This window comes from Fusarium fujikuroi, chromosome FFUJ_chr05, assembly GCF_900079805.1.
Source record: "Fusarium fujikuroi IMI 58289 draft genome, chromosome FFUJ_chr05".
NCBI lineage: Eukaryota > Fungi > Ascomycota > Sordariomycetes > Hypocreales > Nectriaceae > Fusarium > Fusarium fujikuroi.
In genome coordinates, this window is record NC_036626.1 from 2,461,272 (window position 1) to 2,482,227 (window position 20,956).

At 49.4% G+C, this 20,956-nt stretch overlaps 8 protein-coding genes, besides 1 other annotated feature; 6 read left to right on the forward strand and 2 right to left on the reverse strand.

Annotated features, from left to right (window-relative positions):
- Positions 1-476: 476 nt before the first annotated feature.
- FFUJ_07523 (uncharacterized protein) lies at positions 477-789 on the forward strand (the record flags this gene model as incomplete). XM_023577786.1 has 2 exons in its annotated part: positions 477-624; positions 680-789. 2 exons carry the CDS (start codon positions 477-479, stop codon positions 787-789), a joined length of 258 nt encoding a protein of 85 aa, XP_023430794.1.
- Positions 790-2,667: 1,878 nt separating this feature from the next.
- Positions 2,668-4,346, forward strand: FFUJ_07524 (probable myo-inositol 1-phosphate synthase (MIPS); the record flags this gene model as incomplete). XM_023577787.1 has 2 exons in its annotated part: positions 2,668-3,983; positions 4,037-4,346. The coding sequence occupies 2 exons, from the start codon at positions 2,668-2,670 to the stop codon at positions 4,344-4,346; spliced, it is 1,626 nt and encodes a 541-aa protein (XP_023430795.1).
- A 575-nt stretch (positions 4,347-4,921) lies between these two features.
- Positions 4,922-8,848, forward strand: FFUJ_07525 (URK1-like protein; the record flags this gene model as incomplete). XM_023577788.1 has 2 exons in its annotated part: positions 4,922-7,815; positions 7,864-8,848. The coding sequence occupies 2 exons, from the start codon at positions 4,922-4,924 to the stop codon at positions 8,846-8,848; spliced, it is 3,879 nt and encodes a 1,292-aa protein (XP_023430796.1).
- Positions 8,849-9,452: 604 nt separating this feature from the next.
- Positions 9,453-9,526, forward strand: a tRNA (tRNA-Val).
- An 847-nt stretch (positions 9,527-10,373) lies between these two features.
- FFUJ_07526 (related to bacterial aminoglycoside acetyltransferase regulators) lies at positions 10,374-12,276 on the reverse strand (the record flags this gene model as incomplete). XM_023577789.1 has 3 exons in its annotated part: positions 10,374-11,702; positions 11,757-11,907; positions 11,963-12,276. The coding sequence occupies 3 exons, from the start codon at positions 12,274-12,276 to the stop codon at positions 10,374-10,376; spliced, it is 1,794 nt and encodes a 597-aa protein (XP_023430797.1).
- Positions 12,277-12,735: 459 nt separating this feature from the next.
- Positions 12,736-13,454, forward strand: FFUJ_07527 (uncharacterized protein; the record flags this gene model as incomplete). XM_023577790.1 has 2 exons in its annotated part: positions 12,736-13,050; positions 13,101-13,454. 2 exons carry the CDS (start codon positions 12,736-12,738, stop codon positions 13,452-13,454), a joined length of 669 nt encoding a protein of 222 aa, XP_023430798.1.
- A 210-nt stretch (positions 13,455-13,664) lies between these two features.
- FFUJ_07528 (related to PEX19 protein) lies at positions 13,665-15,171 on the reverse strand (the record flags this gene model as incomplete). XM_023577791.1 has 4 exons in its annotated part: positions 13,665-13,763; positions 13,825-14,367; positions 14,426-14,625; positions 14,676-15,171. 4 exons carry the CDS (start codon positions 15,169-15,171, stop codon positions 13,665-13,667), a joined length of 1,338 nt encoding a protein of 445 aa, XP_023430799.1.
- Positions 15,172-16,056: 885 nt separating this feature from the next.
- On the forward strand, positions 16,057-16,686 carry FFUJ_07529 (probable ubiquitin--protein ligase hus5; the record flags this gene model as incomplete). XM_023577792.1 has 4 exons in its annotated part: positions 16,057-16,091; positions 16,140-16,300; positions 16,355-16,378; positions 16,433-16,686. 4 exons carry the CDS (start codon positions 16,057-16,059, stop codon positions 16,684-16,686), a joined length of 474 nt encoding a protein of 157 aa, XP_023430800.1.
- A 1,515-nt stretch (positions 16,687-18,201) lies between these two features.
- On the forward strand, positions 18,202-20,497 carry FFUJ_07530 (probable asparagine synthase; the record flags this gene model as incomplete). XM_023577793.1 has 9 exons in its annotated part: positions 18,202-18,350; positions 18,409-18,434; positions 18,503-18,529; positions 18,587-18,622; positions 18,682-18,830; positions 18,895-19,887; positions 19,941-20,224; positions 20,274-20,378; positions 20,455-20,497. 9 exons carry the CDS (start codon positions 18,202-18,204, stop codon positions 20,495-20,497), a joined length of 1,812 nt encoding a protein of 603 aa, XP_023430801.1.
- Between the last annotated feature and the right edge of the window lie 459 nt (positions 20,498-20,956).

The following is a 20,956-nucleotide window of genomic DNA, read 5'->3' on the forward strand; positions in this document are numbered from 1 at the left end:
CCTTATCAAACATTTAATGGCTTCAGGTTCAGGATACTTTAGCTTGGACCAGCTAGTCATGAGCTTGAGAGTTACCCCTGGCCCGTCTGCCTATAAGGTTGGCTTTGGCACGTCATTCAGGACTCTCCAAGGGCAATCATTTGATATTATGACATGGCTGAGACCGCAGTAGTCTTGAGGTGTGATCGTCGATCGGCTATCGTGACCAGTCTCGGGCTCGGGCACATGGGTCTGTTAAAGCAGAAATGCGTCAACAAGTCATCAACTATAGCAACGATTTCTGGACCCTGGATTTGAATCAAGTCTGCAAATGGTGTGGCATATGGCCAACACATAGACGAAAACTTGGCTTGTATCATTCATTTCGAAATCACGGCCGAGATGACAGCCTGGGGACGGAGAAAGCTATACCTCCTTCGGGTTCCAGACATGGAAAGCCAGAATTAGGAATGGGCTATAGTCAGTGGGTAGCTACTATGGCCATGAGACCCGACATTGAAGAGGTCCGGCTGTCTGTTCTCGAAATGGTGGGAGTATATGACTCCCCCTCTTTCTTCACGTCTTCTCCTGATACTCCCACCATGCGATTTGACCCGGATGTACCAGCTTCTCCCGCATTAGACGGTGAGAGACGACATTGTAGAGGCCAGGGTCTTCTGACGATCTCAACACCATACAGAAGCCATGTGGGTATTCGGCTCGGCATTGCATCTTCCTGCTGCACTTCCTCGTTACACATGTGAATGGAGCTACTTCCCAGGCAGCCAATGTGAAGAACAAGTGCCTTGAGATATACAATTTAAGAATATTGCGGCCTTTCCGAGAGAGCTATGCCATGCCATGATAATATCCGGTGCCTTCATCCTCTAGTCGCTGGAGGCTCCGGGGCATCGTGGCGCTGTGCTAACGTGGGTTGATCGAGGTTGATCAACCATAGGCAGCGGCGAGAGATAACGAGTCGTACAGATGATCCTCGCCAGTTGGTCAAGATTGTAAGCCAATTATTTCAAAGGCTTAGGATACCTACCTACATACCTACCTAGTCAATGCAAGTCCACGTTGTGATAAGAATGCACGCGACGTGCTACTAGCAATCGGAATCATCATCCAAAAATCCCTGTCTCCTGCTAATATTTACCCTAGAGATGGTATTTGATTAATCAGAGTCGATTTCGAACGCGGCGTGCTAAATAGGTCTCACCATCCGTGGAACAGACGTCAACAGTATTGTGGTAGGAGAGTTCTGAAATCTTTTATCGTTTCCAATAATATCTAGAAACACTTATCGCGACACCATAGATACCTTAGTCGTTGATAGTCACAACAACAAGTCATCGACGGCTAATAAAGCCTGTAATACAGAAGACCTTTTACCCGTTCAAGCTTGACCCAGTGCTCTAGACTTGCTGGCGAATAACCCAACAACAATACTCCGTAGGACAGACCTGTATGATTACCGAAGGTTCTGGGTAGAGCCAATCAAGTTGGACGATATCGATGATATCGGATGAGACAATTTATTATGCTTAGAGACAGGCCCACCGCTTTTGTCCCGCACTGGTTAAGAAAGGTCAAGCCAGGTTGTCGTTGTCGAATGCTGAGAGAGATGCACAACGTCAGGGGCTCGAGCCAATGGTTCGGGCGGGAGAGGAAGGGTTACAAGGCAGGGTTAAGCTGCATGAGCATGGGCAGTTGTTTGCGAAAGTGCCTTCGCCAAACCAAGCATATTCAACAAATATCAACAACTAGTACAACACGCTTACTCCGTACAATCATATTGACCAGAGGGAAAGGAAAGAAAAGAAAACCCTTGATAAGTCGGGGTCAACCGTACAGCCACAAGTTCTTATTTGAAGCTGTCTCCGCCGACTGAACCCCAACTCCATGGACGAAAATGGTGGGAGAAATGTGGGAAAATCTGGAGGATGGAGACACTATCCATACCTCTTTCTCGGCTCTAGGAATCCAATGGATGCGTGCTGGCACCAGGTGTCCACAGACATGCATGGAAAACATACAGTAGCTTACAGTAGCTCAATATCATCAATACACACGCTGTTCCGAGCTCTCCGCGTCCCCAGCCGCTAGAATATCGCTACCCCACTATTGGCTCCTTGTAAACCTCACCGCCCGAACGTCCACGACAGCCAAGCAAGGGAAAAGTGGCAGTACCAAGGTACGTCTCCCGGAGTCTGCCATATTTGAACCCCCATCCCCGAACCATACTCCGTTTCTCTCTCTTTTCCTTCACCAGCAAACCTCGTCAACTTACAATCAGCTAAACAGCATATCCAAACTCTTTAAAACTCTTATTTTCGGTCAAAATCTCCCTCTCTTGACATCCATCTGCCCCGCTACCCCGCCATCAACAAACCCCTTCCAAATAATATTATCATAAAGACCAAGGCCTTGACCCTTGGTCACTACAGTCGTCAAGACGTTTTCCAATCTCCTTAACTCGTAAGTCATCTAATAGGATCCAAGAAAGACGATGACAGATGCTGACTTTACAAAAGGACGCACCACCCGTTCGCAGGAGCCCGCTGCTCAGCCGATTCCGGAGGCTCAGCGGACTCGACCTTTGAACAGTAAAGGTCAAATTTCAAACAGAACCCGTCCAATCTCACTCAATTCGCAAATTTCCACGTAAAGCCATCTTTTCTCATCATGGCTCCTCACGCGGAAGTAGGCACGGGCTCCTCGAACGGGGCGGTCTACAACGGCCGAGGTTCCTCAGCTACTCAGGACCTCTTCACCGTCAACTCCCCAAACGTCACCTACACTGATGCGGAAATTCGTTCCCGATACACCTACCGCACTACCAAGGTTGACGTTGATGCTAATGGCAAGTATGTTGCCACTCCAAATGAGACTCTCTATGACTTCAAGGTCGACCGTAAGATCCCCAAGGTCGGCATGATGTTGGTTGGCCTCGGAGGCAACAACGGCACTACCGTCACCGCTGGCATCCTCGCCAACCGCCGTCAGCTCGCCTGGGATACCAAGGAGGGTCCTCGCGAGTCCAACTACTACGGCTCTGTTGTTATGGGCTCGACCCTCAAGCTCGGCCATGATGCCAAGACCCATCAGGAGATCAACATTCCCTTCCACAACATTCTCCCTATGGTTCACCCCAACGACCTTTTCATTGGCGGCTGGGACATTAGCAAGATGAACCTGGCTCAGGCCATGGATCGCGCTCAGGTCCTCGAGCCTACCCTCAAGGCCCAGGTCAAGAAGGAGATGGCTGAGATGGTTCCCCTTCCCTCCATCTACTACCCAGACTTCATTGCTGCCAACCAAGAGGACCGTGCTGATAACGTTCTCGAGGGCTCCAAGGCTTGCTGGGCTCACGTTGAGAAAATCCGCCAGGACATCCGTGACTTTAAGGCCAAGAACGGCCTTGACAAGGTCATCATCATGTGGACTGCCAATACTGAGCGATATGCCGACCTGATTGAGGGCGTCAACGACACTGCAGACAACCTTCTCAAGGCCATTGAGCAGGGTCACGAGGAGGTCTCCCCCTCAACTGTCTTTGCCGTCGCCTGTATTCTTGAGAACGCCCCTTTTATCAACGGCTCCCCACAGAACACCTTTGTTCCCGGCGCCATCGAGCTTGCTGAGAAGCACAATGCCTTCATTGGTGGTGATGATTTCAAGTCTGGCCAGACCAAGATGAAATCCGCCCTGGTTGATTTCCTCATCAATGCTGGTATAAAATTGACATCTATTGCCAGCTACAACCATCTTGGCAACAACGATGGCAAGAACTTGAGTTCCCAGAAACAGTTCCGCTCCAAGGAAATTTCGAAGTCCAACGTCGTTGATGACATGGTCGAGGCTAACCACGTTCTGTACAAGAAGGGCGAGCACCCTGACCACTGCGTTGTGATCAAGTATATGCCTGCTGTTGCCGACAACAAGCGTGCTCTTGACGAATACTATGCCGAGATTTTTATGGGCGGTCACCAGACCATTTCGTAAGTTGATGTCAATGTTTCGAATGCAATAGACTGCGACTGACCATTTTCAGGCTCTTCAACATCTGCGAGGACTCCCTTCTGGCCTCTCCTTTGATCATTGACTTGGTCATCATTGCCGAGATGATGTCTCGTATCCAGTGGAAGGCTGTATCTTCTGATGGTACTGCTACTACCGAGTACAAAAGCTTCCACAGCGTCTTGAGCGTCCTTAGCTACATGCTGAAGGCTCCCCTCACCCCTCCTGGCACTCCCGTTGTCAATGCACTGGCCAAGCAGCGCGCTGCTTTGACTAACATTTTCCGTGCTTGCGTTGGCCTCGAGCCGGAATCTGACATGACTCTTGAGCACAAGCTCTTCTAGTCGTAACGCATATGTTTCATACTCTTGACGTTGATTGATTTAGAGGGGGGATAGCTATAAGGACAGTCTTTACCGGATGCTCATGTTGGTATTTGAAAACTGAAAATTTATAAAAACGGAGGAGAGATCAATTAGCCGCATAGACAACTAAATTTAATTGTGCCATTCTCCTCATGATATACGAAAACACGATATAAATATACGTGCCATGTGCAATATCGCCGTGCAAGATGTTGGATTCATGTTTGGCCCTCGCCATGTATCCTCTGAGATATTTGAAACTCAGGGGGTGTTAATTGAATTTTACTGTGGCTGGTAAACCCTACGCGTGATTGATGCGTATCAACGCGTCTCTCCACGCCAACGCTTTTCCATGGCCCGCGCGTCGCGTTAGCTCCCCACTACCACTTAGACTCGGGAGTTTCCATCATCCTCAGTCTCCCACAGATCAACATCCACTCTAATGTCAAAACAAAATATTATTCACTCCTGAGGACTAGATGCTAATTTGCTCGTTATTTCCATCTTTTCGCTGACCACTCTCTGTCAAAACTATAACTACCCTCGATATCACAATGGCTACTCCCCCACGAGCTTCCTCCCACTCCTCAGAGGGTGGAACTCCCGAACCACTTTCACCACAGTCTAGATTCAAAGCGCAACTTGCAGCTCTTGAGAGTAGTGACGACGAAACATCCTCTTCAAACCAATACAAAGACCATAACTCAAAAAACCACCTCAACCTCCCAGCACAGACCATACCTGATCAAGAAGCGTCCGATGAATCAGATAATGACATAATTAGGCCACGAGGCAAGCTGGCGGCCAGGATGCAACGGACATGGCAGCAAAAGGCGTCCGGGAGCTCGTCTTCTTTGCAAAGAGAAAGTACTGGGGACTGTATAGAGACGACTCACGAGCTAGGAGAGAAGGCGACTGAAGAAGTGGAGAAGGCAGACAATAGTAGCATGCCCGGTGCTGAATCGCAAGAGGATAATGCTCTTGTTACACGCCGAAGATTAGTTCGCAAGGCACCTTCATCGCCAGCCTCGAAGCGCACCTCTCGTGGTCCCAGCCCAACACTTTTCGTATCATCGCCTCTTCGCCCTTCGCCAACCCGATCTGTACATAATGGCTCTGATTCGGAGGTTGACATCCCTGCCCTCAAATCCGATCGCTTTAAAGCGATGCTGGAGCGCCGCAGACAAAAGAGGCGTGACGAAGATGCCACTAAAGAAGCAACAGAGGCCGCAAAACGGGCAAAGCAACAGAAAGTCGCCCAGGAGATGGAAGAGATGGTCTCGGATGACGATAACTCCAGTATCACCGACGATGAAGGCGGCCGACGACTAACACAGGCCGAGCGACCCAGTGCTCGTAAAGCCAGCAAGAAGGCCATCGAAGAGATGAAGAGAGAAACTCAGAGAATGTCGAGAAATATGCAGTTGGCACATGAAGCCAAGACACGAAAGAAGATCACCAAGAACAGTTTGTTTGAGCGTTTCAACTTTCGCCCGGCAGGGGAACCAGAACCAGATGTTGCCAGCTCGAGTAGGGTCCCGACACCACACAGCGATGTTGAGATGCAGGGTGTCGATACACCACCGAGTTCCCCCCCAGTTTCTAAAGAGACTGCCACCGCCGTTACAGATCCAGAAACTGCTGCTGGTGACGATGAATTCGACTTGCCAACTACAGACAGCCTGGCTGAGACAACCAGACTCAAACCAGATAAAGGAAAGGGAAAGGCTGTGGAAACTCGAACCGAACAGGAACAGCCCCTGCAAAATCCGAGGCGCCAATTTCGAGTCAAGCTTCCACCTATGAAAGCCAATATGACCATGGTAGATTCGGATGACGAGTTAGAGATTACAACCACCACCAAGGACAAGATTCGAGCTGTATTCGACATGGCGCCAGCAAAGAAAGCACAAGAACACAGTTCCGTTCAAGCATTACGCGCCCTGGCCCAACTAAAATCTCCCGGCAAGGAGACAAGGCGAAAGAACGAAAATCACGGCATGACAGCAGGAGAACTCCAGGCCTATCTGTATCAGAAGGCTCGGCAGCAAGCTAAGGTAGAGCGTGACCGCAGAGTTGATCTGCTCAAGGCTCAAGGTGTCGTTGTTCAGACCGCTGAAGAGCGTGAGCGTCAAATGCAAGACGCTGAGGACATTGTCGCTAGGGCAAGGGTGGAGGCACAGATGATCAGGCAAAAAGAGAAAGCAGCCGCCAAGAAGGAAGCGAAGGAGAATGGCGAAGTTGACCCCTTGGCTTGGGATGACAGCGAGGACGACGAGTATCAGGCATCTGGAAACGAAGCTGACGGAGAAGGATCAGTTGTTGAGTTGTCCGGATCTGAGGACGAGGAGGAACTCAGTGACGATGAGCAAACAGATGGCAATAACATGGTCGAAGTCGAGGCTCGAGATGGAGAGTCTGAAGCCTCTGCTGATGAGAATGACGATGCAACTCTTATTGCCAGTCAAGATGTTCAAGACGATATAGAAGAGTTCCCTGCTACGAGATATCGACGATTGCGAAAGCCTATTGTTCTTTCCGACGAGGAGGAGGAGGACACAGTCGAAAGGACACCGAGACCAAACACTACTGTCCACATGTCACCAACAGTCCCAAACACCCAATCTCCAACTGCACCTAGATCAGTCCTCCGTTCAGCAAAGAAGAACTTTATCCCTGGTTTGCCGGTACAAGGGCCGGCCGGTCTCGGTCTCACACAAATTTTCGCCGGTACCATGGACGACAGCCAAATGAATTCTGCAGACGGCCCAACCCAATCCCTGATGCCCGATTTCGATCATTTTCCCGACTCCAACTTCTCTGCGACCATGGACGAGCCCATGGAGGACATGATCGTGGACAGTCAAAAGAATGACAGCCAAAGGAATGCTCAAGACATCGCTCTCGACCTTTCTCAGTCTCAAATGCGCGGCCTGGACAGCTTGCTTCGGGAAGAGAGCACTCAAATCTCCGAAATGATTGATTTCACTCAGGATGGTGGGCTCCAAGACCAAACACCCTTAAAGAACAGATTTATCGAGGCACCAGTTTCGACTACAGAGACTATGTTGGTCGATCACGACGACTCGACCCAAGCTTCGCCACTCGTCCGCCGTGGCCGCCTTCGCCGCAGAATAGAGACATCTCAACGCATTCAGGAAACACCAGAGCCGGCATCTGCAGACAAGACTGATAATGTTTTTGAAGCGCTGAGGGAGGGTGCCAAGAACGAACATAAGAAACGGCTCCAACCCGAGTTTGATCACAAGAACAGCAAGGCAAAAGAGATGGTTCAGGAACAAGCTGAGGAATCCGAAGATGAATATGCTGGGCTGGGTGGTGCAGATGGCGAGGACAGTGACAATGAATCTGCCACGTCACTCAAAGACATTATAGACGACACTGCTAGTAACGACATTGATGGAGCCAAACTCGCTGCTTTATATGCGTAGGTGCTACATCCCGAATCAATTACATCAAGACTGACATTCCATAGCGCTCGAGAACAGGCAGAAGATGAGAAGCAGGTGGAGAAGCTTTTCAAGGACATCACGACTGGCATGCTTCGCCGTAAACGAGGTGCAGGCTACGACCTTGATGATTCAGATGATGATGGCGAGGCTCGCCGTCGAATGAAGCGTCGACAGTTTGCTAAAATGCAGAAAGCTCTTTTTTCCGACGAGCGTGTCAAGAAGATAGCCGAGAACCCTGGAAATCAGGCCTTCTTAAGAACGATCGAGGATCGTGGCAGTGATGATGAAATGGACTTTTTGGATGCACCAGAGGAGATTGTTGAGTCCTCACAGTCCCAGTCTCAGGATGAAAGCAGCGAGGCTCAGACCGTTCCTGACAGCCAACCTCAGAAGGTTCTCGGCCCTGCGGGTAGCAGGGTCCCTGGCTATCTGCGTAGGACCAAGGATGGCAAGAAGCCCTCCAACATTGGTGAAGTTCGCGAAACTTTATCCGATCTGTTGGAAGAACCCCATGGTTCAGTTATCCCTGCAACTGAAGTCGGTTCAGACAGTGAAGGTGAAGACAATACTATCACAGAAACTCGCAGCGACAAGGAGAACGATACCTCCAACCCCCGCCGTGGCCGTGTTGCTGTCGTTGATCGCATCAGTTTAAAACGCAATGGTTCTTCAAACGTTAGCACTGGGCGCCTCGCCTTTGCAACAGCATCAAACTCCTCATTCAAAGTCCCTGCTCTGCTTCGCCGTGCTACTACAAATTCGTTTGTATCTGGTACAGTCTCTACCACAAGCTCTGGTTCACCAGCGCCGGCGAGCGGATTTGGTGAGGAGGCTAAGATCAAGAAGGGAGCCAGCAAGAAGAGCGGTGTACATGCTTTTGCTCGTGACAGCGAGAGACGAGCAAAGCTGGAGCAGAATGAGCGAAAGAGAGAAGAAAGAAAGATTAAAGGAGCAGAGAAGAGAGTGGGAGTCGTAGGTGATTTATTGGGTAAGGGTTCATTTGAATAAGCTGGCGCAGAGTGGAATTCGTTCTTGGATTTGGTTCATGTATGTTAGGGTTGAAAAATTAACATGGGATGGCGCGGAGTTGGGATGGACAAGACATGATGTCGTAGCGATACTATAACTAAGGTGTTAAATATAGCATTTGATTTGTTGAGCCTGTGCATCGTTGGTCTACCATCCGCATTTGGTTATCTCAAATAACATCGCCTCTGGAGGTATACCGACTCAAGCTTATGTATGAATATCTGACTCCTGGGTCACTGCTTCTACAGCAGAACTTTCTGCGAGAGGAGAAAGAAGACCACCATTGTCCATAACACAAGACTTGAGCGACTGAAGCTGCTGAAGTGGTGATTCTGCCCAGGACCGAACCAGGGCCGTCTCAGTGAACGAGATGCCACAACTAACTCCCACAGAAGCGCCACCTCTACTGCATAATCATAAAGGAGGCCTTCTATATGTAGCATAGCCAATTCTGTTTGTCTGGATTACCAACTCAAGTTTCGTATTTATTACTTCAGCCCTACATTCTACTACTATTGCCGTCCTTGGATTTTCGCATCGGTGCAATGAGCCGCCTGTGCCTCGCTCATCTTACAAGAGCATAGGTTCCGTGGTCTAGTTGGTTATGGCATCTCGTTAACACCGAGAAGGTCCCCGGTTCGATCCCGGGCGGAACCACCATTTTTGCAGCTTCAGTCCTCTCTGTTCGTTAACTTGAAGTCATCCTAGCCCTCGTTCGACCTCATTCAGTAATTGATCTGGTAGAACCACCAAGTTGAATGACGGAGGCCTGTATAAGCTTGAAATTACCAGGAAATACCATCTCAGGCCAAGAATGGGACATGAAAAAATAAATCTTCTGAAAAAGATGCGTCTGACTCTGTTTGTGAGCAGCATCGATGAAGAATCCAGCCTGTGCCTCAATTCCACACTTGCCATGAACTTGACGAATCAACAGGGAGAACAATACACGGCGTTTCTGTGTGTCATCGAATAGAGATTCGCACTTTCGTGAAAAGGAAGTATAGACATAGACCTCCTCTCCCATTGCCTTTCTTCTTAGACTCAATATGTACAGATATTACGGAGAGATGCTCTGCAGTGCAGAATATCAACGTATTTGGAAAATGAAGAGGAAGCAACAGGCTATCCTGGCAGAAAGACGGGAGCAAAGAGGTAAAAGGAGAATGGCCCATGCCAATGGCCTTGAAATAAGACTCCCCAACTGTTGTTGACCAAGCGAGAACTGCTCCTGAAGTAACCGATTTCCATGTCATTATCCTAAGTCAACTTGACAATTGTTTTGTTTTCAAAGAGCTAACACGTTGGTGAGTTGTGGAAGTAGAACATAAGTAGCTGAAACTGGCTATCGGCATAATTGTACAGTTGAAGTGCAATCGTGTTATTACTTGATATGAATGCATTGCATCATGAACCTTGTGTGACTGGCTTCTATATGCTCTGGGTGTCACGCCATTAAGGCATATACTCTATATCGACACATCTTCTAATTCGTTGTCATCTTTCACTTTTGGAACGCCGCACCCGAAAACTCTAAGCTGCCTAGACCCAACATTCTCTTGGTTGATAGCCAAAGTTCAAAGGCCTCTAACTTGATCTCCACGCGCATGAAACCAACCCATGCAGCAAACACCCGCAGAGCATTGAGTGGCCAAAGGAATGAACCGTTTTGACCGATCTCTTCAATCTTCTCGTGGAATACGGTCTTGGTGCAATATCGTGCGAGGATCATGAACGAACGGATGGGACCTTGTCGTGTCTGGAGATTCTCGTCCAGGCTTCGAGTTAGGTCATTTGTCTTGAGAATTAGAAGGATGATACGAGGCACGCGGCTGAGAAGCTGCACGAGGTCGACAATGAGACCCTCTTGCAAAGCCCCGCTCATTGTCTTTTGCTCATCCGCTGTTCGAGTCTCGAGGATAGATCCAGACTTGCTAACAATACTGTAGTCTCGACCAGTGATTGCTGAAGCAAAGAGGGGGAAATCCTTGTCCTCTATACCGGCAACCTCATGTGCATACTTCTTCATTCGATCCATGTCGCCATCAATAACCGCAAGCCACATCTTGGCGTATGATCTCCGCAAAGGAAGCTCAATGTCGCGGTAAAGACCATGATCATATAAAATCACGTCAAAGTTAGGACCTCGTCCAAGGCCCCGGCGGGTATTGTTCTTGCGGATTGCAATGTTGCCACCGTGAGGATCACAGTGCAGGGGTGCACCATCGCCAAAGATCATCTCGTTGAAGATACGCGCTAACGTGGCAGATACTTCATCTCGGTCTATACCGTTCTTATCCAAATACTCCAAATCGTCGAGTCTGCTTCCCGCTTCGCACGCCATGACAATGATTCGCTTCTTAGCCCAGATTACCTCGGGGATAATCAGGGGCAGCTGTGGAATCTTGGCGAAGTGCTCCTTCATACGTCGGGCATTGTTGGCCTCTTCTTGGAAGTCAAGTTCTTTAGGAAGAGAAACGTCCATCTCAGAAGAGAGCCACTCAAGATCATATTCGGGGAAGAATCTTTTCAGGGTCGAAAATGTGTACCGGGTAAGCGCTAGATCCAGGGGTGCCCATGCTTCAAGCTCAGGATGTTGAACCTTGACCGCAACCTTCTGATTTGACCCCTTGATGGATGCCAGATGTACCTGAGCAAGAGAGGCAGCGCCGATTGGTTCAGGCGCGAAATCAGAGAAATAGTCCCAAAGCTCTTCTCCTGTATCTCTGCGAAACATATCCTCGATCGACTCAAGTGAAGATACAGGGCACTTGTCCTGCAGGGGGATGAAAGTGTTTGTCCATTCGGATGGTAAAAGGTAATTCATGGCGCTCTGGCGTAGTAATTAGTCCGATCGTTCGAGCTCCGAAGTTGATGGAGGTCATACCAGATGCTGACCGAGTTTGATAAAGATTCCGCCGTTCTTTTCCAGCACAACGAGAGTCCGTTCGGCGCATCGTTTGTGACATGCCTTGAGCATGCTCTCCTGTGCATCATGGTCTGCTGTCGTTTCTCTGGCGTTTAGTGTTGTTCGGTAACTACTCAACATATTAGTTTCGCACCCCCTACACCTAATGACAAGTAAATACATACTCGTTGATACACACGGCGAGCGCAACCGCCACTCTTCCTGTTCGTTCTGCCGCTTCATAACTACTCTTGATATCGTCGGTGAATGCAAGCGCGGTCGCGCCTACAGTACCAACACCAGCCGAGGCATATAACAGCGGTCGTTTAGGGCCAGATTTGTGACCATTGTTTTTCCTCGAGCCTCTCCGCGATGCAAAACCTCTTGCAGTGAAATCTCGAAAGGGCTTACTTCGGACCAACTGACTTCTACAAGTCGAACAGGTCCATGATCGAGTGGCGATGCGATTCGCAAAGGCCGAAACAGATAAGGCGTTCATCTGACTGCCGATGGACTTTTAAGAAGGACAGATGGTATGTAGTAAAATAAAATTGTACATTCTTAAGGAAGAAAAGCTAGTAGGAATTGACACCACAGAGGCCAGGCTTAAGGTAGGCTTAATTAGATCATGTCGTCAACCAAAATCAGGTTGACAGTTTTTTTTGCTTGGGTGTGCCGATTCCGACAAACCTCCGTCTATCACTCGGCTTGGGCCGGGTGCGATCTTCGGGGGCGAATTCTAGTACCTTAGTGCCTTAGCCCAGCAGTATTTTCGAGAGAGGTACTGGGTACGTCATGTGACTGCGCGACCGCGACTGTAACGCGCCTAAGGTCACCTCTTTACACGACCACGAAACCGATGTAATTCTCAAGTTGAGCTCCCTCCAACATCTACATCGTATGGGCCCTTTACAATCTCATGCAGCATAATTGCCAAAGTTGCACAGTCAGAAATATGATGTCTTTTTCTCCCGCGCCCATTTTCTCCGGTTCTTGGGATCATCGCCCTGCTGTCTCATCGCCGCTCTCCTCTTCACCTGTGCGCGCATCATCGCCACTCTCACCAATTGACAGAAACGTGTGTCCGCAGCGTCAAATTCAATCTTCTCCCATCAAGCCCCCAAAGTTCAAGTTTTCCTCGCGTCCCACTCGGCCAAACCCAGTGAACAAGAAGCGGGATGAGCTACACGAAGGAAGAAGGAAGGTCTTCCTCCAGAATGTGCGACAGAGCCGTGAAGACAAGGCCTGGCAACGTAGAGACATAGAGGGACAGGTAGGGAGAGATCCCTTCATGTATTATGAATGTTGCTAATTTAAACGCAGTTTTTGAAGACAAATTATCTTGCCGACCGAGGACAGCTGTCTCATGACGCTCCTGACATTACCGAGGCGGATATCGAGGACGCCATGACTTTCTACCAAGAACAACCTCCCATTCCGGAACAAGACGAAGATGAAACGATGATGGATGAGGAAGAGCAGCTCGAAGCGATGCTTGCATCCTATGAGGAACAGCAACAGCAGATGGCTCCACAACGGCCACCCTCGCCTCCGCTATCAGACGAAGACTATGATGATGTCTTTGCCGAGCTCATAGCACAAGAACAATTTAAACAGAATAAGCCGCCCCGACCCCAAGACCAGATCGATACTTCTGAAGACATTGAGATGCAATAACGTTCTTTCTTGTTCTTTCCTTTTACTCTTGCTTTTTTTCTTTCCTATTCAGAACTTTACGCGTTTGCTCGCTTGGCGTTGGGGTTAGTCGGATCACCCAGGAAGGGACACGGCGTTCAGGAAGTGCCAGTGGATGTCGTCAGATGTGCACACATATTATTTTGACAAAGGGTATATAGATGGCTTGAGGTCAATAACCAAGTTCCTTATCTACTGAGGGTTGCAGGCTTCGTCTCCTGGGTTGAGGGCATCTTGTGCCGATTGCATGTCTCCAACTAGATCAGAAGGGGGTGATCCTGCCGCTTGCATCTAGACAGGTTGTCAGTGATATAGACCCCACCAGTGAGAATAACAGGTAGATGAATCATACCTTTTGCATCTTATCAACAATGAATTCACGGTCCGCCGCATTGGAATCCGAGTACGTCTTCTCTTCGAACTTGGCCACTATCTCTCGTACAATGGACTGTTGCTCCTCGTAGCGCTTCAAGTCATCCTTCGGTGTCGAGTCACGATTCTTGATAAGCCATTCAGGGAATTTCTCATCGAGTTCCTTCATGGGCTCATACAGAATTTCCTTGTTAGTGAGCTGCTCCATCATGCCCATGAGCATTTTGGAGAATTCTTCCTCGCTGCCGTCGCCTCCCAGATCACCAAGGTCGCCCGAAGACAACTGCTTGAGCATCTCAGACATGAAATCATCAGCGGATCCCGACGCAGCAGCAGCAGTAGCTTGGTCTCCAGAAGCTTGCATGCGCTCCATGGTTCGCTTGATGGTGTCTTGGAATGATGCATCCTCAGGTGGTGCTTGGGAAGAAGGCCCTTTGGAAGTGCTTGGAGGTGGTGCATCACCAGCACCTTCTGCCGCAGCGATGTGCTTGAAGATATCCTCAAACTGTGCTTGCATGTCAGGCTGCAATTGTATCAGCAATCATATTCTCGTTGGTATTGCTAGATGAAATAAAACGCACAGACTGTTCAAGTTCGCCTAGTAGATCGGCCATACCAGCCTGGAGCTGCCTAGCAAATTCATCTTCTGAGAACGCATCCTCCACTTCAGGTTGCTTGCCGGAAGCAGCGCCCTTGGGAGCTTCTGGTTTACTGGAGGCAGCAGCAGCTCCAAGAGGCTTGTGTTGATCTAGCTTGACGGTAGAGAACTCTTCCAGCATATCTAAGAACAGTCAGCCGGGTTTCTTCACAGCTCTATGCCTTCTCACAGACCATCTAAATCATCCAAGTCGTCCTCGTCCGGGTCTGGAACCTCGTCCATTTCATCAACGGTTATTGCGGCTTTGGGGGCTGGGGTTGGCAACGCGTCAGTCTTCTCTGCTACAGCTTCTGTCGTGGTGGCTGCTTCTTGGGAGACGGGCTGTTGCGGGGCAGCTTTGGGCGATGAGTCTTGAGGAACAGCATCATCAGGAGCAGTATCTCCGGCAGAAGCCTCGTTTGAGGCAGAATTATGAGGTTTTGAATCTAGAGAGGGAGTCGCTAGACTAGAGGCCGGAGTATGAGCGGTTGGAGCATCAGGCATGAGAGTGTGAGATGAGGAAGCAGCATCAGCATCAGCCTCGGCTTCAGTCTTGAGGTCTGTGGTATCCTCAATTTCATCCTTCTTGTCCTCTGTAACCTCATCTTTCACGCCCTCTTTAGCAGCCTCTTTGAGTCCCTCCGTGGCCTCCTCCTTCAAAGTGACTTCCGTGTCTTTGTCCATGCCCATGATGATATCTGCCTCGTCTTTCCCAGTCCCCACTTCTGCCGAAGGAAGCTGATGAAGTGAGATTAATGATGGAAGTCAGCCAAGTTCAAGTTATGCCTTATAAGAAAGGACAACGATGGCGGAAGGTCAATAGAGTGAAGTTTTGTGATGTAAGGACCAAGCCGTAAGTGATTTTATACCTTGGTACGTGGGCAATCTCAGGGATCGATGCCCGCCCGCTTCCAGCTTAACTCAATGACTGAGCCGAGGTGACCTATGATGCGGCGCTAGCAGGTTCGCACCTCAAGTGGCTTGCCTTCCACTTGATTAACAAGCGCCCCTCCCTGCAGTACCTAGTACCTAAGGTAGTGGTAAGCGGTACCTACCTACTAAGGTTCCTACCTAGGTAGACTTCAGAAGGTCAACAAGCCGCAACAGCGCAAATCACCCCCCCGGACCTAGCGTGAGCGCCCTGGGCATTTAGGTGACCACTTAGCGGGGTTTGTCGGAAAGGCATCCATGCCCCGACTGGCGTCTTTCAACCAACGACAACAGGTTCTGGCCTGTGCATCGAATCATCAACAAGGCGTCGTTTCGTGAATTGTACCTCGGGCACGATTGCGCAAACGATAGGTCCCGCCTTCGAGCTGACTTTCGATTTGTTTCTTTTCGTGTCAGATATACTTCCACTCTGAAGCATTTTCCTCACCTAGCAAACCGAAAGCTTGGCCGCCAGAGCTGTGCAAGCTCCTCTCCAGGGACTTTTTATCCTGCCGCAACTCGCGTCGCACCTCAGCTTTCCGATCTCTCACACGATTCTCGATAATCTTTTTTTCTCATATCCTTCGCCTACAAATATTACCGCCCTCGTCCCACGTCTGATCGACATAGTTGAACGACGGAATCATGGCGCTTTGCCAGAACCGATTACAAGAGGAGAGGTGAGATTTATAATGCATAGTCCCTGGACTTGACTGAAATCTCAATAGGAAGCAATGGCGACGAGACCATCCTTTCGGGTTCTATGCCAAACCACAGCGTACCAAAGAAGGTGTACTCGATGTCAAAAATTGGGAATGCGGAATCCCTGGCAAAGAGAACACTATTTGGTCTGGCGGACTCTTCAAGCTGACCATTGCTTTCCCTGATGGTAAGTGCCAACACACGATATAGATTGGACGGCGCTAATACTTGTTCAACGCAGAGTACCCTACAAAGCCTCCCAAGTGTAAAGCTCTCTCGACCACAATGTGTGAAGGCCACCTTGCTAATATAAACATAGGTAAATTTGTCCCCCCGCTGTTCCACCCCAATGTGTACCCCTCAGGAACTGTCTGCCTCTCCATCCTCAACGAAGAGGAGGCCTGGAAGCCTGCGATCACCGTCAAACAGATCCTTCTCGGTATCCAGGACCTTCTCAACGACCCTAACCCCGAGTCACCTGCCCAAGCGGAGGCATACAACCTCTTCAAGAGAGATCGTGCCGAGTACGAGAAGCGAGTTCGCCGTACGGTTCGAGAGAACCCCACACCTTGATGAAACGTTCGGGGGCGTTGGGAGAGAAGAAACCTTTTAGACCAAAATTTTCTTTGTAAGGCACCTCAGGCTACGGCGTTTATAGGGAAATACCAAGGCGGAAAGTTACTCAGAGTCCATGAAGTGGACTCCACGCATTACGGAGGCATGCTATATAGCACAGGATGATAAGAAGAGCTTTACAATACAGCAAGAGATAGGTGCTAGCGCAACGTCGTCAAAAATACTTTTCATACTGGGCAACGAGCAGGCAGTTCACTGCGACAGTGCGCTTCTTTGAACTTCGTTAAAGTCTTTTCGTAAGGAAACCATTTGTCTCGGGACTGTCGAAGAGCCATTACCCTTGTCGATCCGTATTTCTTGGGTCGTCACCGGCGAGTGAATCACTTGCGGCTGCGTTGTCGGGATATGCCCGACCCACTCGGTTACGTCGCAAACGAGAGCGGTTGTCTTGCGTGTGAAAGCTGTCGTGGGAAAGGGGTGATGGGGGAGTTGGTATGAGAAGGCCAGAGTGATATGTGTGGCGGGGCTGCGTTATATGTAAGTTTTGAACAACAGTTTCTTTGTAAAGTATCTCGTATGTCCCGATAAAACACGTTGATCTTCATTATCGATGGCATACTCTGTATTCATAGTTTTGTTAATTTCATCATAGCCTGTCAACGTTGGTCTTGTGACGTGACAATCGAGAGCCGCATGTCCGTTGTATTTCCCTTATCAAGCCCATAAGTCAAAGTTTATTCGGATTATGTAAACTGGGCCGGGAACGCACAAGCTCAAGGGCTAGACTACTTCATGCTGCCAATTGAGTCTGCTGAATTACAAGCCGAAATCGGCCGGGAGATTTACTCACACCTCAAAAATATTTTGGCTTGGCTTGACATGATTGCGCCGGAGGAGCGCAAAGCCGTTATCTCTCAGCGGACAGATTCTTCCGTCCACTTACAAGCAAGGAAGATGGGGACTCGATTTCAGTTGAGACAAACGAGTCAAGCTGCCCGGATTCTCACAGCACAAATGAACTGGCCCGGCACCTTCACTCATGCTGGCAGGCTGGTCACTGTGGTAGTGGGGAGATGCTCATCCGCGTCCGCAGCGGAGTATGTGGTGGATAACCTTACCAAGTTAAAGACTTCCATATGATTGTATCGGCCACGGCCGTTAACCGCTAATAACCTTGCGGCTTTGAAGTATTGGTACTATCTGTTTTGGTACCCATGGAGGGTAGGTATCTTAGTACCTACTTATCGCCTGTTCTGTGCCGGCGGAAGGAGTGTGGAGTTTCTTATGACTCCTCTTTTTTCTCTCGCCCGAAACTATTGCTAAATATTAATCTTGCTTCGCCCTTTCTCTTCCTCCTACCATTCTTCTTCAAGCACTCCCCTTCGTGATACACACGTAACGCGCGCATTTCACAGCAACCGCTAACATGTGTGGTATCTTCGCCTGTCATCGGTACGCTCCCTCCCTTGCGAAATTTAACATGGATCTGTTTTGGTGGTTTGGAGGGGCATGATGACCCCGCCATCAATTGAAATTGGAATTGAAATCACCCCGCGGTCGGAGGAGGAAAAGAAGAATCATGGCATGACTAACATTTTGCGTCTCTGCAGTCATCCTGACGTGGAAAAGTTTAAGCCCACGGCCCTGAAGCTCGCAAAGCAGTATGTATCACACTGGTCGACCAAGGCATAACCCTTCAAATTAACCTGAATTACGCAGAATCCGTCACCGTGGCCCCGACTGGAGTAAGTAAAAACAACACCAATGCTACATGCAGCCCTCACAGTCGCAAGTACTAAAGTAGAATGTTCAGGTGGAAGCGTGATTGCCAACCATACCAGTAAGCCCAATTGACTCTCAAAGCACAAAAGCTGCTGGTTCTGACTCTCTGGTTTAGTTCTCTGCCATGAGCGTCTCAGCATTGTCGGTGTTGGTAAGTCGAAAGTCTCGGGTCTAGACGCATCCTTTTTTAGCTGACGATTATTCCTCCAGAGTCTGGAGCCCAGCCCCTGACCAACGCCGACGACAGCATCATCCTCGCTGTCAACGGTGAGATCTACAACCATCGTCACATTCGAAAGAACCTCAAGGAGCAATACCACTTCAAGACCACATCTGATTGCGAAGTTATCATTCCCCTGGTAAGAGGACTAATTCATGGATAGCTTAAGGAAGAATAACAGGCTCACAATAGATATCCTGTAGTACACCGAGTTTGATACCGATTGCCCCAACCACCTCGATGGCATGTTCTCTTTTGTTCTCTACGACAAGAAGCAAGATCGCACAATTGCGGCCCGCGACCCTATTGGTATCACCACCTTCTACCAGGGCTGGTCCTCCAAGGAACCCGGAACCGTTTACTTCGCCTCCGAGCTGAAATGCTTGCATAGCGTCTGTGACAAGATTGTTGCTTTCCCCCCCGGTCACGTTTACGACTCCAAGACTGGCGAGACGACTCGCTACTTTAACCCGTCTTGGTGGGACCCTAAGAAGGTTCCCAGCAACCCCGTCGATTACAAGGTTCTCCGACATGCTCTCGAGAAAGCTGTCCGAAAGCGACTCATGGCTGAAGTCCCCTTCGGAGTTCTCCTTTCCGGTGGCCTTGATTCGAGTCTGACAGCATCTATCGCTCAGCGTGAGGTGACCAGACTTCGAAAACAGGCTCTCGAGGCTAACGGCAACGTTCTCCCTGTCGAAAACCCTGACACTGGTGAGGGTCTGGTCGGTGTTGACGATGATGATCACCTTGATACTTTGACATACCTTCCCCAGCTCAACTCCTTCTCCATCGGACTGCCTGGTTCCCCGGACAACAAGGCTGCACTTGAGGTCGCCAAGTTCCTCGGTACCAAGCACCACGTCATGACCTTCACCATTGAGGATGGCCTCAACGCTCTTTCAGATGTTATCTTTCACCTTGAGACCTACGATGTCACTACCATCCGAGCCTCCACCCCCATGTATCTCTTGTCAAGAAAGATCAAGGCCATGGGTATCAAGATGGTTCTGAGTGGAGAGGGAAGTGACGAGATCTTCGGTGGCTACCTGTATTTCCACGCTGCCCCTGATAAGGAGGCTTTCCACGAGGAGACAGTTCGCCGTGTCAAGAACCTGCACTTGGCTGACTGCCTGCGAGCTAACAAGTCCACCTCTGCTTGGGGCCTTGAAGCTCGTGTTCCCTTCCTCGATAAGGAGGTAAGTTCAGCTCTATTGTACTAGTTGTTACCAGAAACTAAGAGTCGTAATAGTTCCTCGAAACATCGATGAACATCGATCCTCAAGAGAAGATGATCACCAAGGACAGACTTGAGAAGTACATCATTCGCAAGGCTTTCGATACCTCGGACGAGCCAGACGAACAGCCCTATCTCCCTGATAACATCCTCTGGCGACAGAAGGAACAGTTTTCCGATGGTGTCGGCTACGGCTGGATCGACGCACTCAAGGACAACGCCGAGAAGCAGGTGACAGACGAGATGATGAAGAACCCCAAACCTGAGTGGGGTAACGATATTCCCGATACCAAGGAGGCGTACGTTGATACCGATTTCTTGCAGTTGAGTGAGACTAACAATGCATAGTTACTGGTATCGATGCATGTTTGATGAGCACTTCCCCCCTCACTGCGCCTCGACCGTCATGCGCTGGACTCCCACTTGGTCCAAACAGACTGACCCCAGTGGCCGGTACGTAACTGCTCTGTCCCCAGAACTGCATGGTCGGTGGTCCGAAAGAAACACGCTTGCTAATGTCTGGTTGCAGAGCCATTTCCACTCACAACGCCAAATACGATAACGCGGCTTAATGATATAGCGAATCGAGCAAACATCAAGCACAGCAAGCTTGCTTGCCTCATTGTAACTTACACTACCATAAAAGAGATGTCTGGGCCAAAGGAATATGAAGTGTATGTCTTGGGTGTCGTTCTCCTGAAAGAAGAGAAAAGGCGTCTTGGAGCTTGCTTACCAACCAACCGCGCAATGATGACGGGAAAGGGTACGGAAAGATAGGGGCATGGGAAAGAAAATAGAAGACAAAAATTCTAGAAACAAAGCATCGCATAGTTTGCGTAGTTCAAGCGTCGGCGAATGGTCACTTTCACAGCAGTTTGAAATTGGCAGCAGTAGGTGCAATATGTCGTCCTGATTTGTCTATGCATGAAGGGTCTTGTCGTGAAATGGTTGCAAAGAGGGTGTGGCCAACGGACCAATAGACGCGAATGAAACCGGACATAGACACGTCGAGTTCGGCCTTCAATTTACGG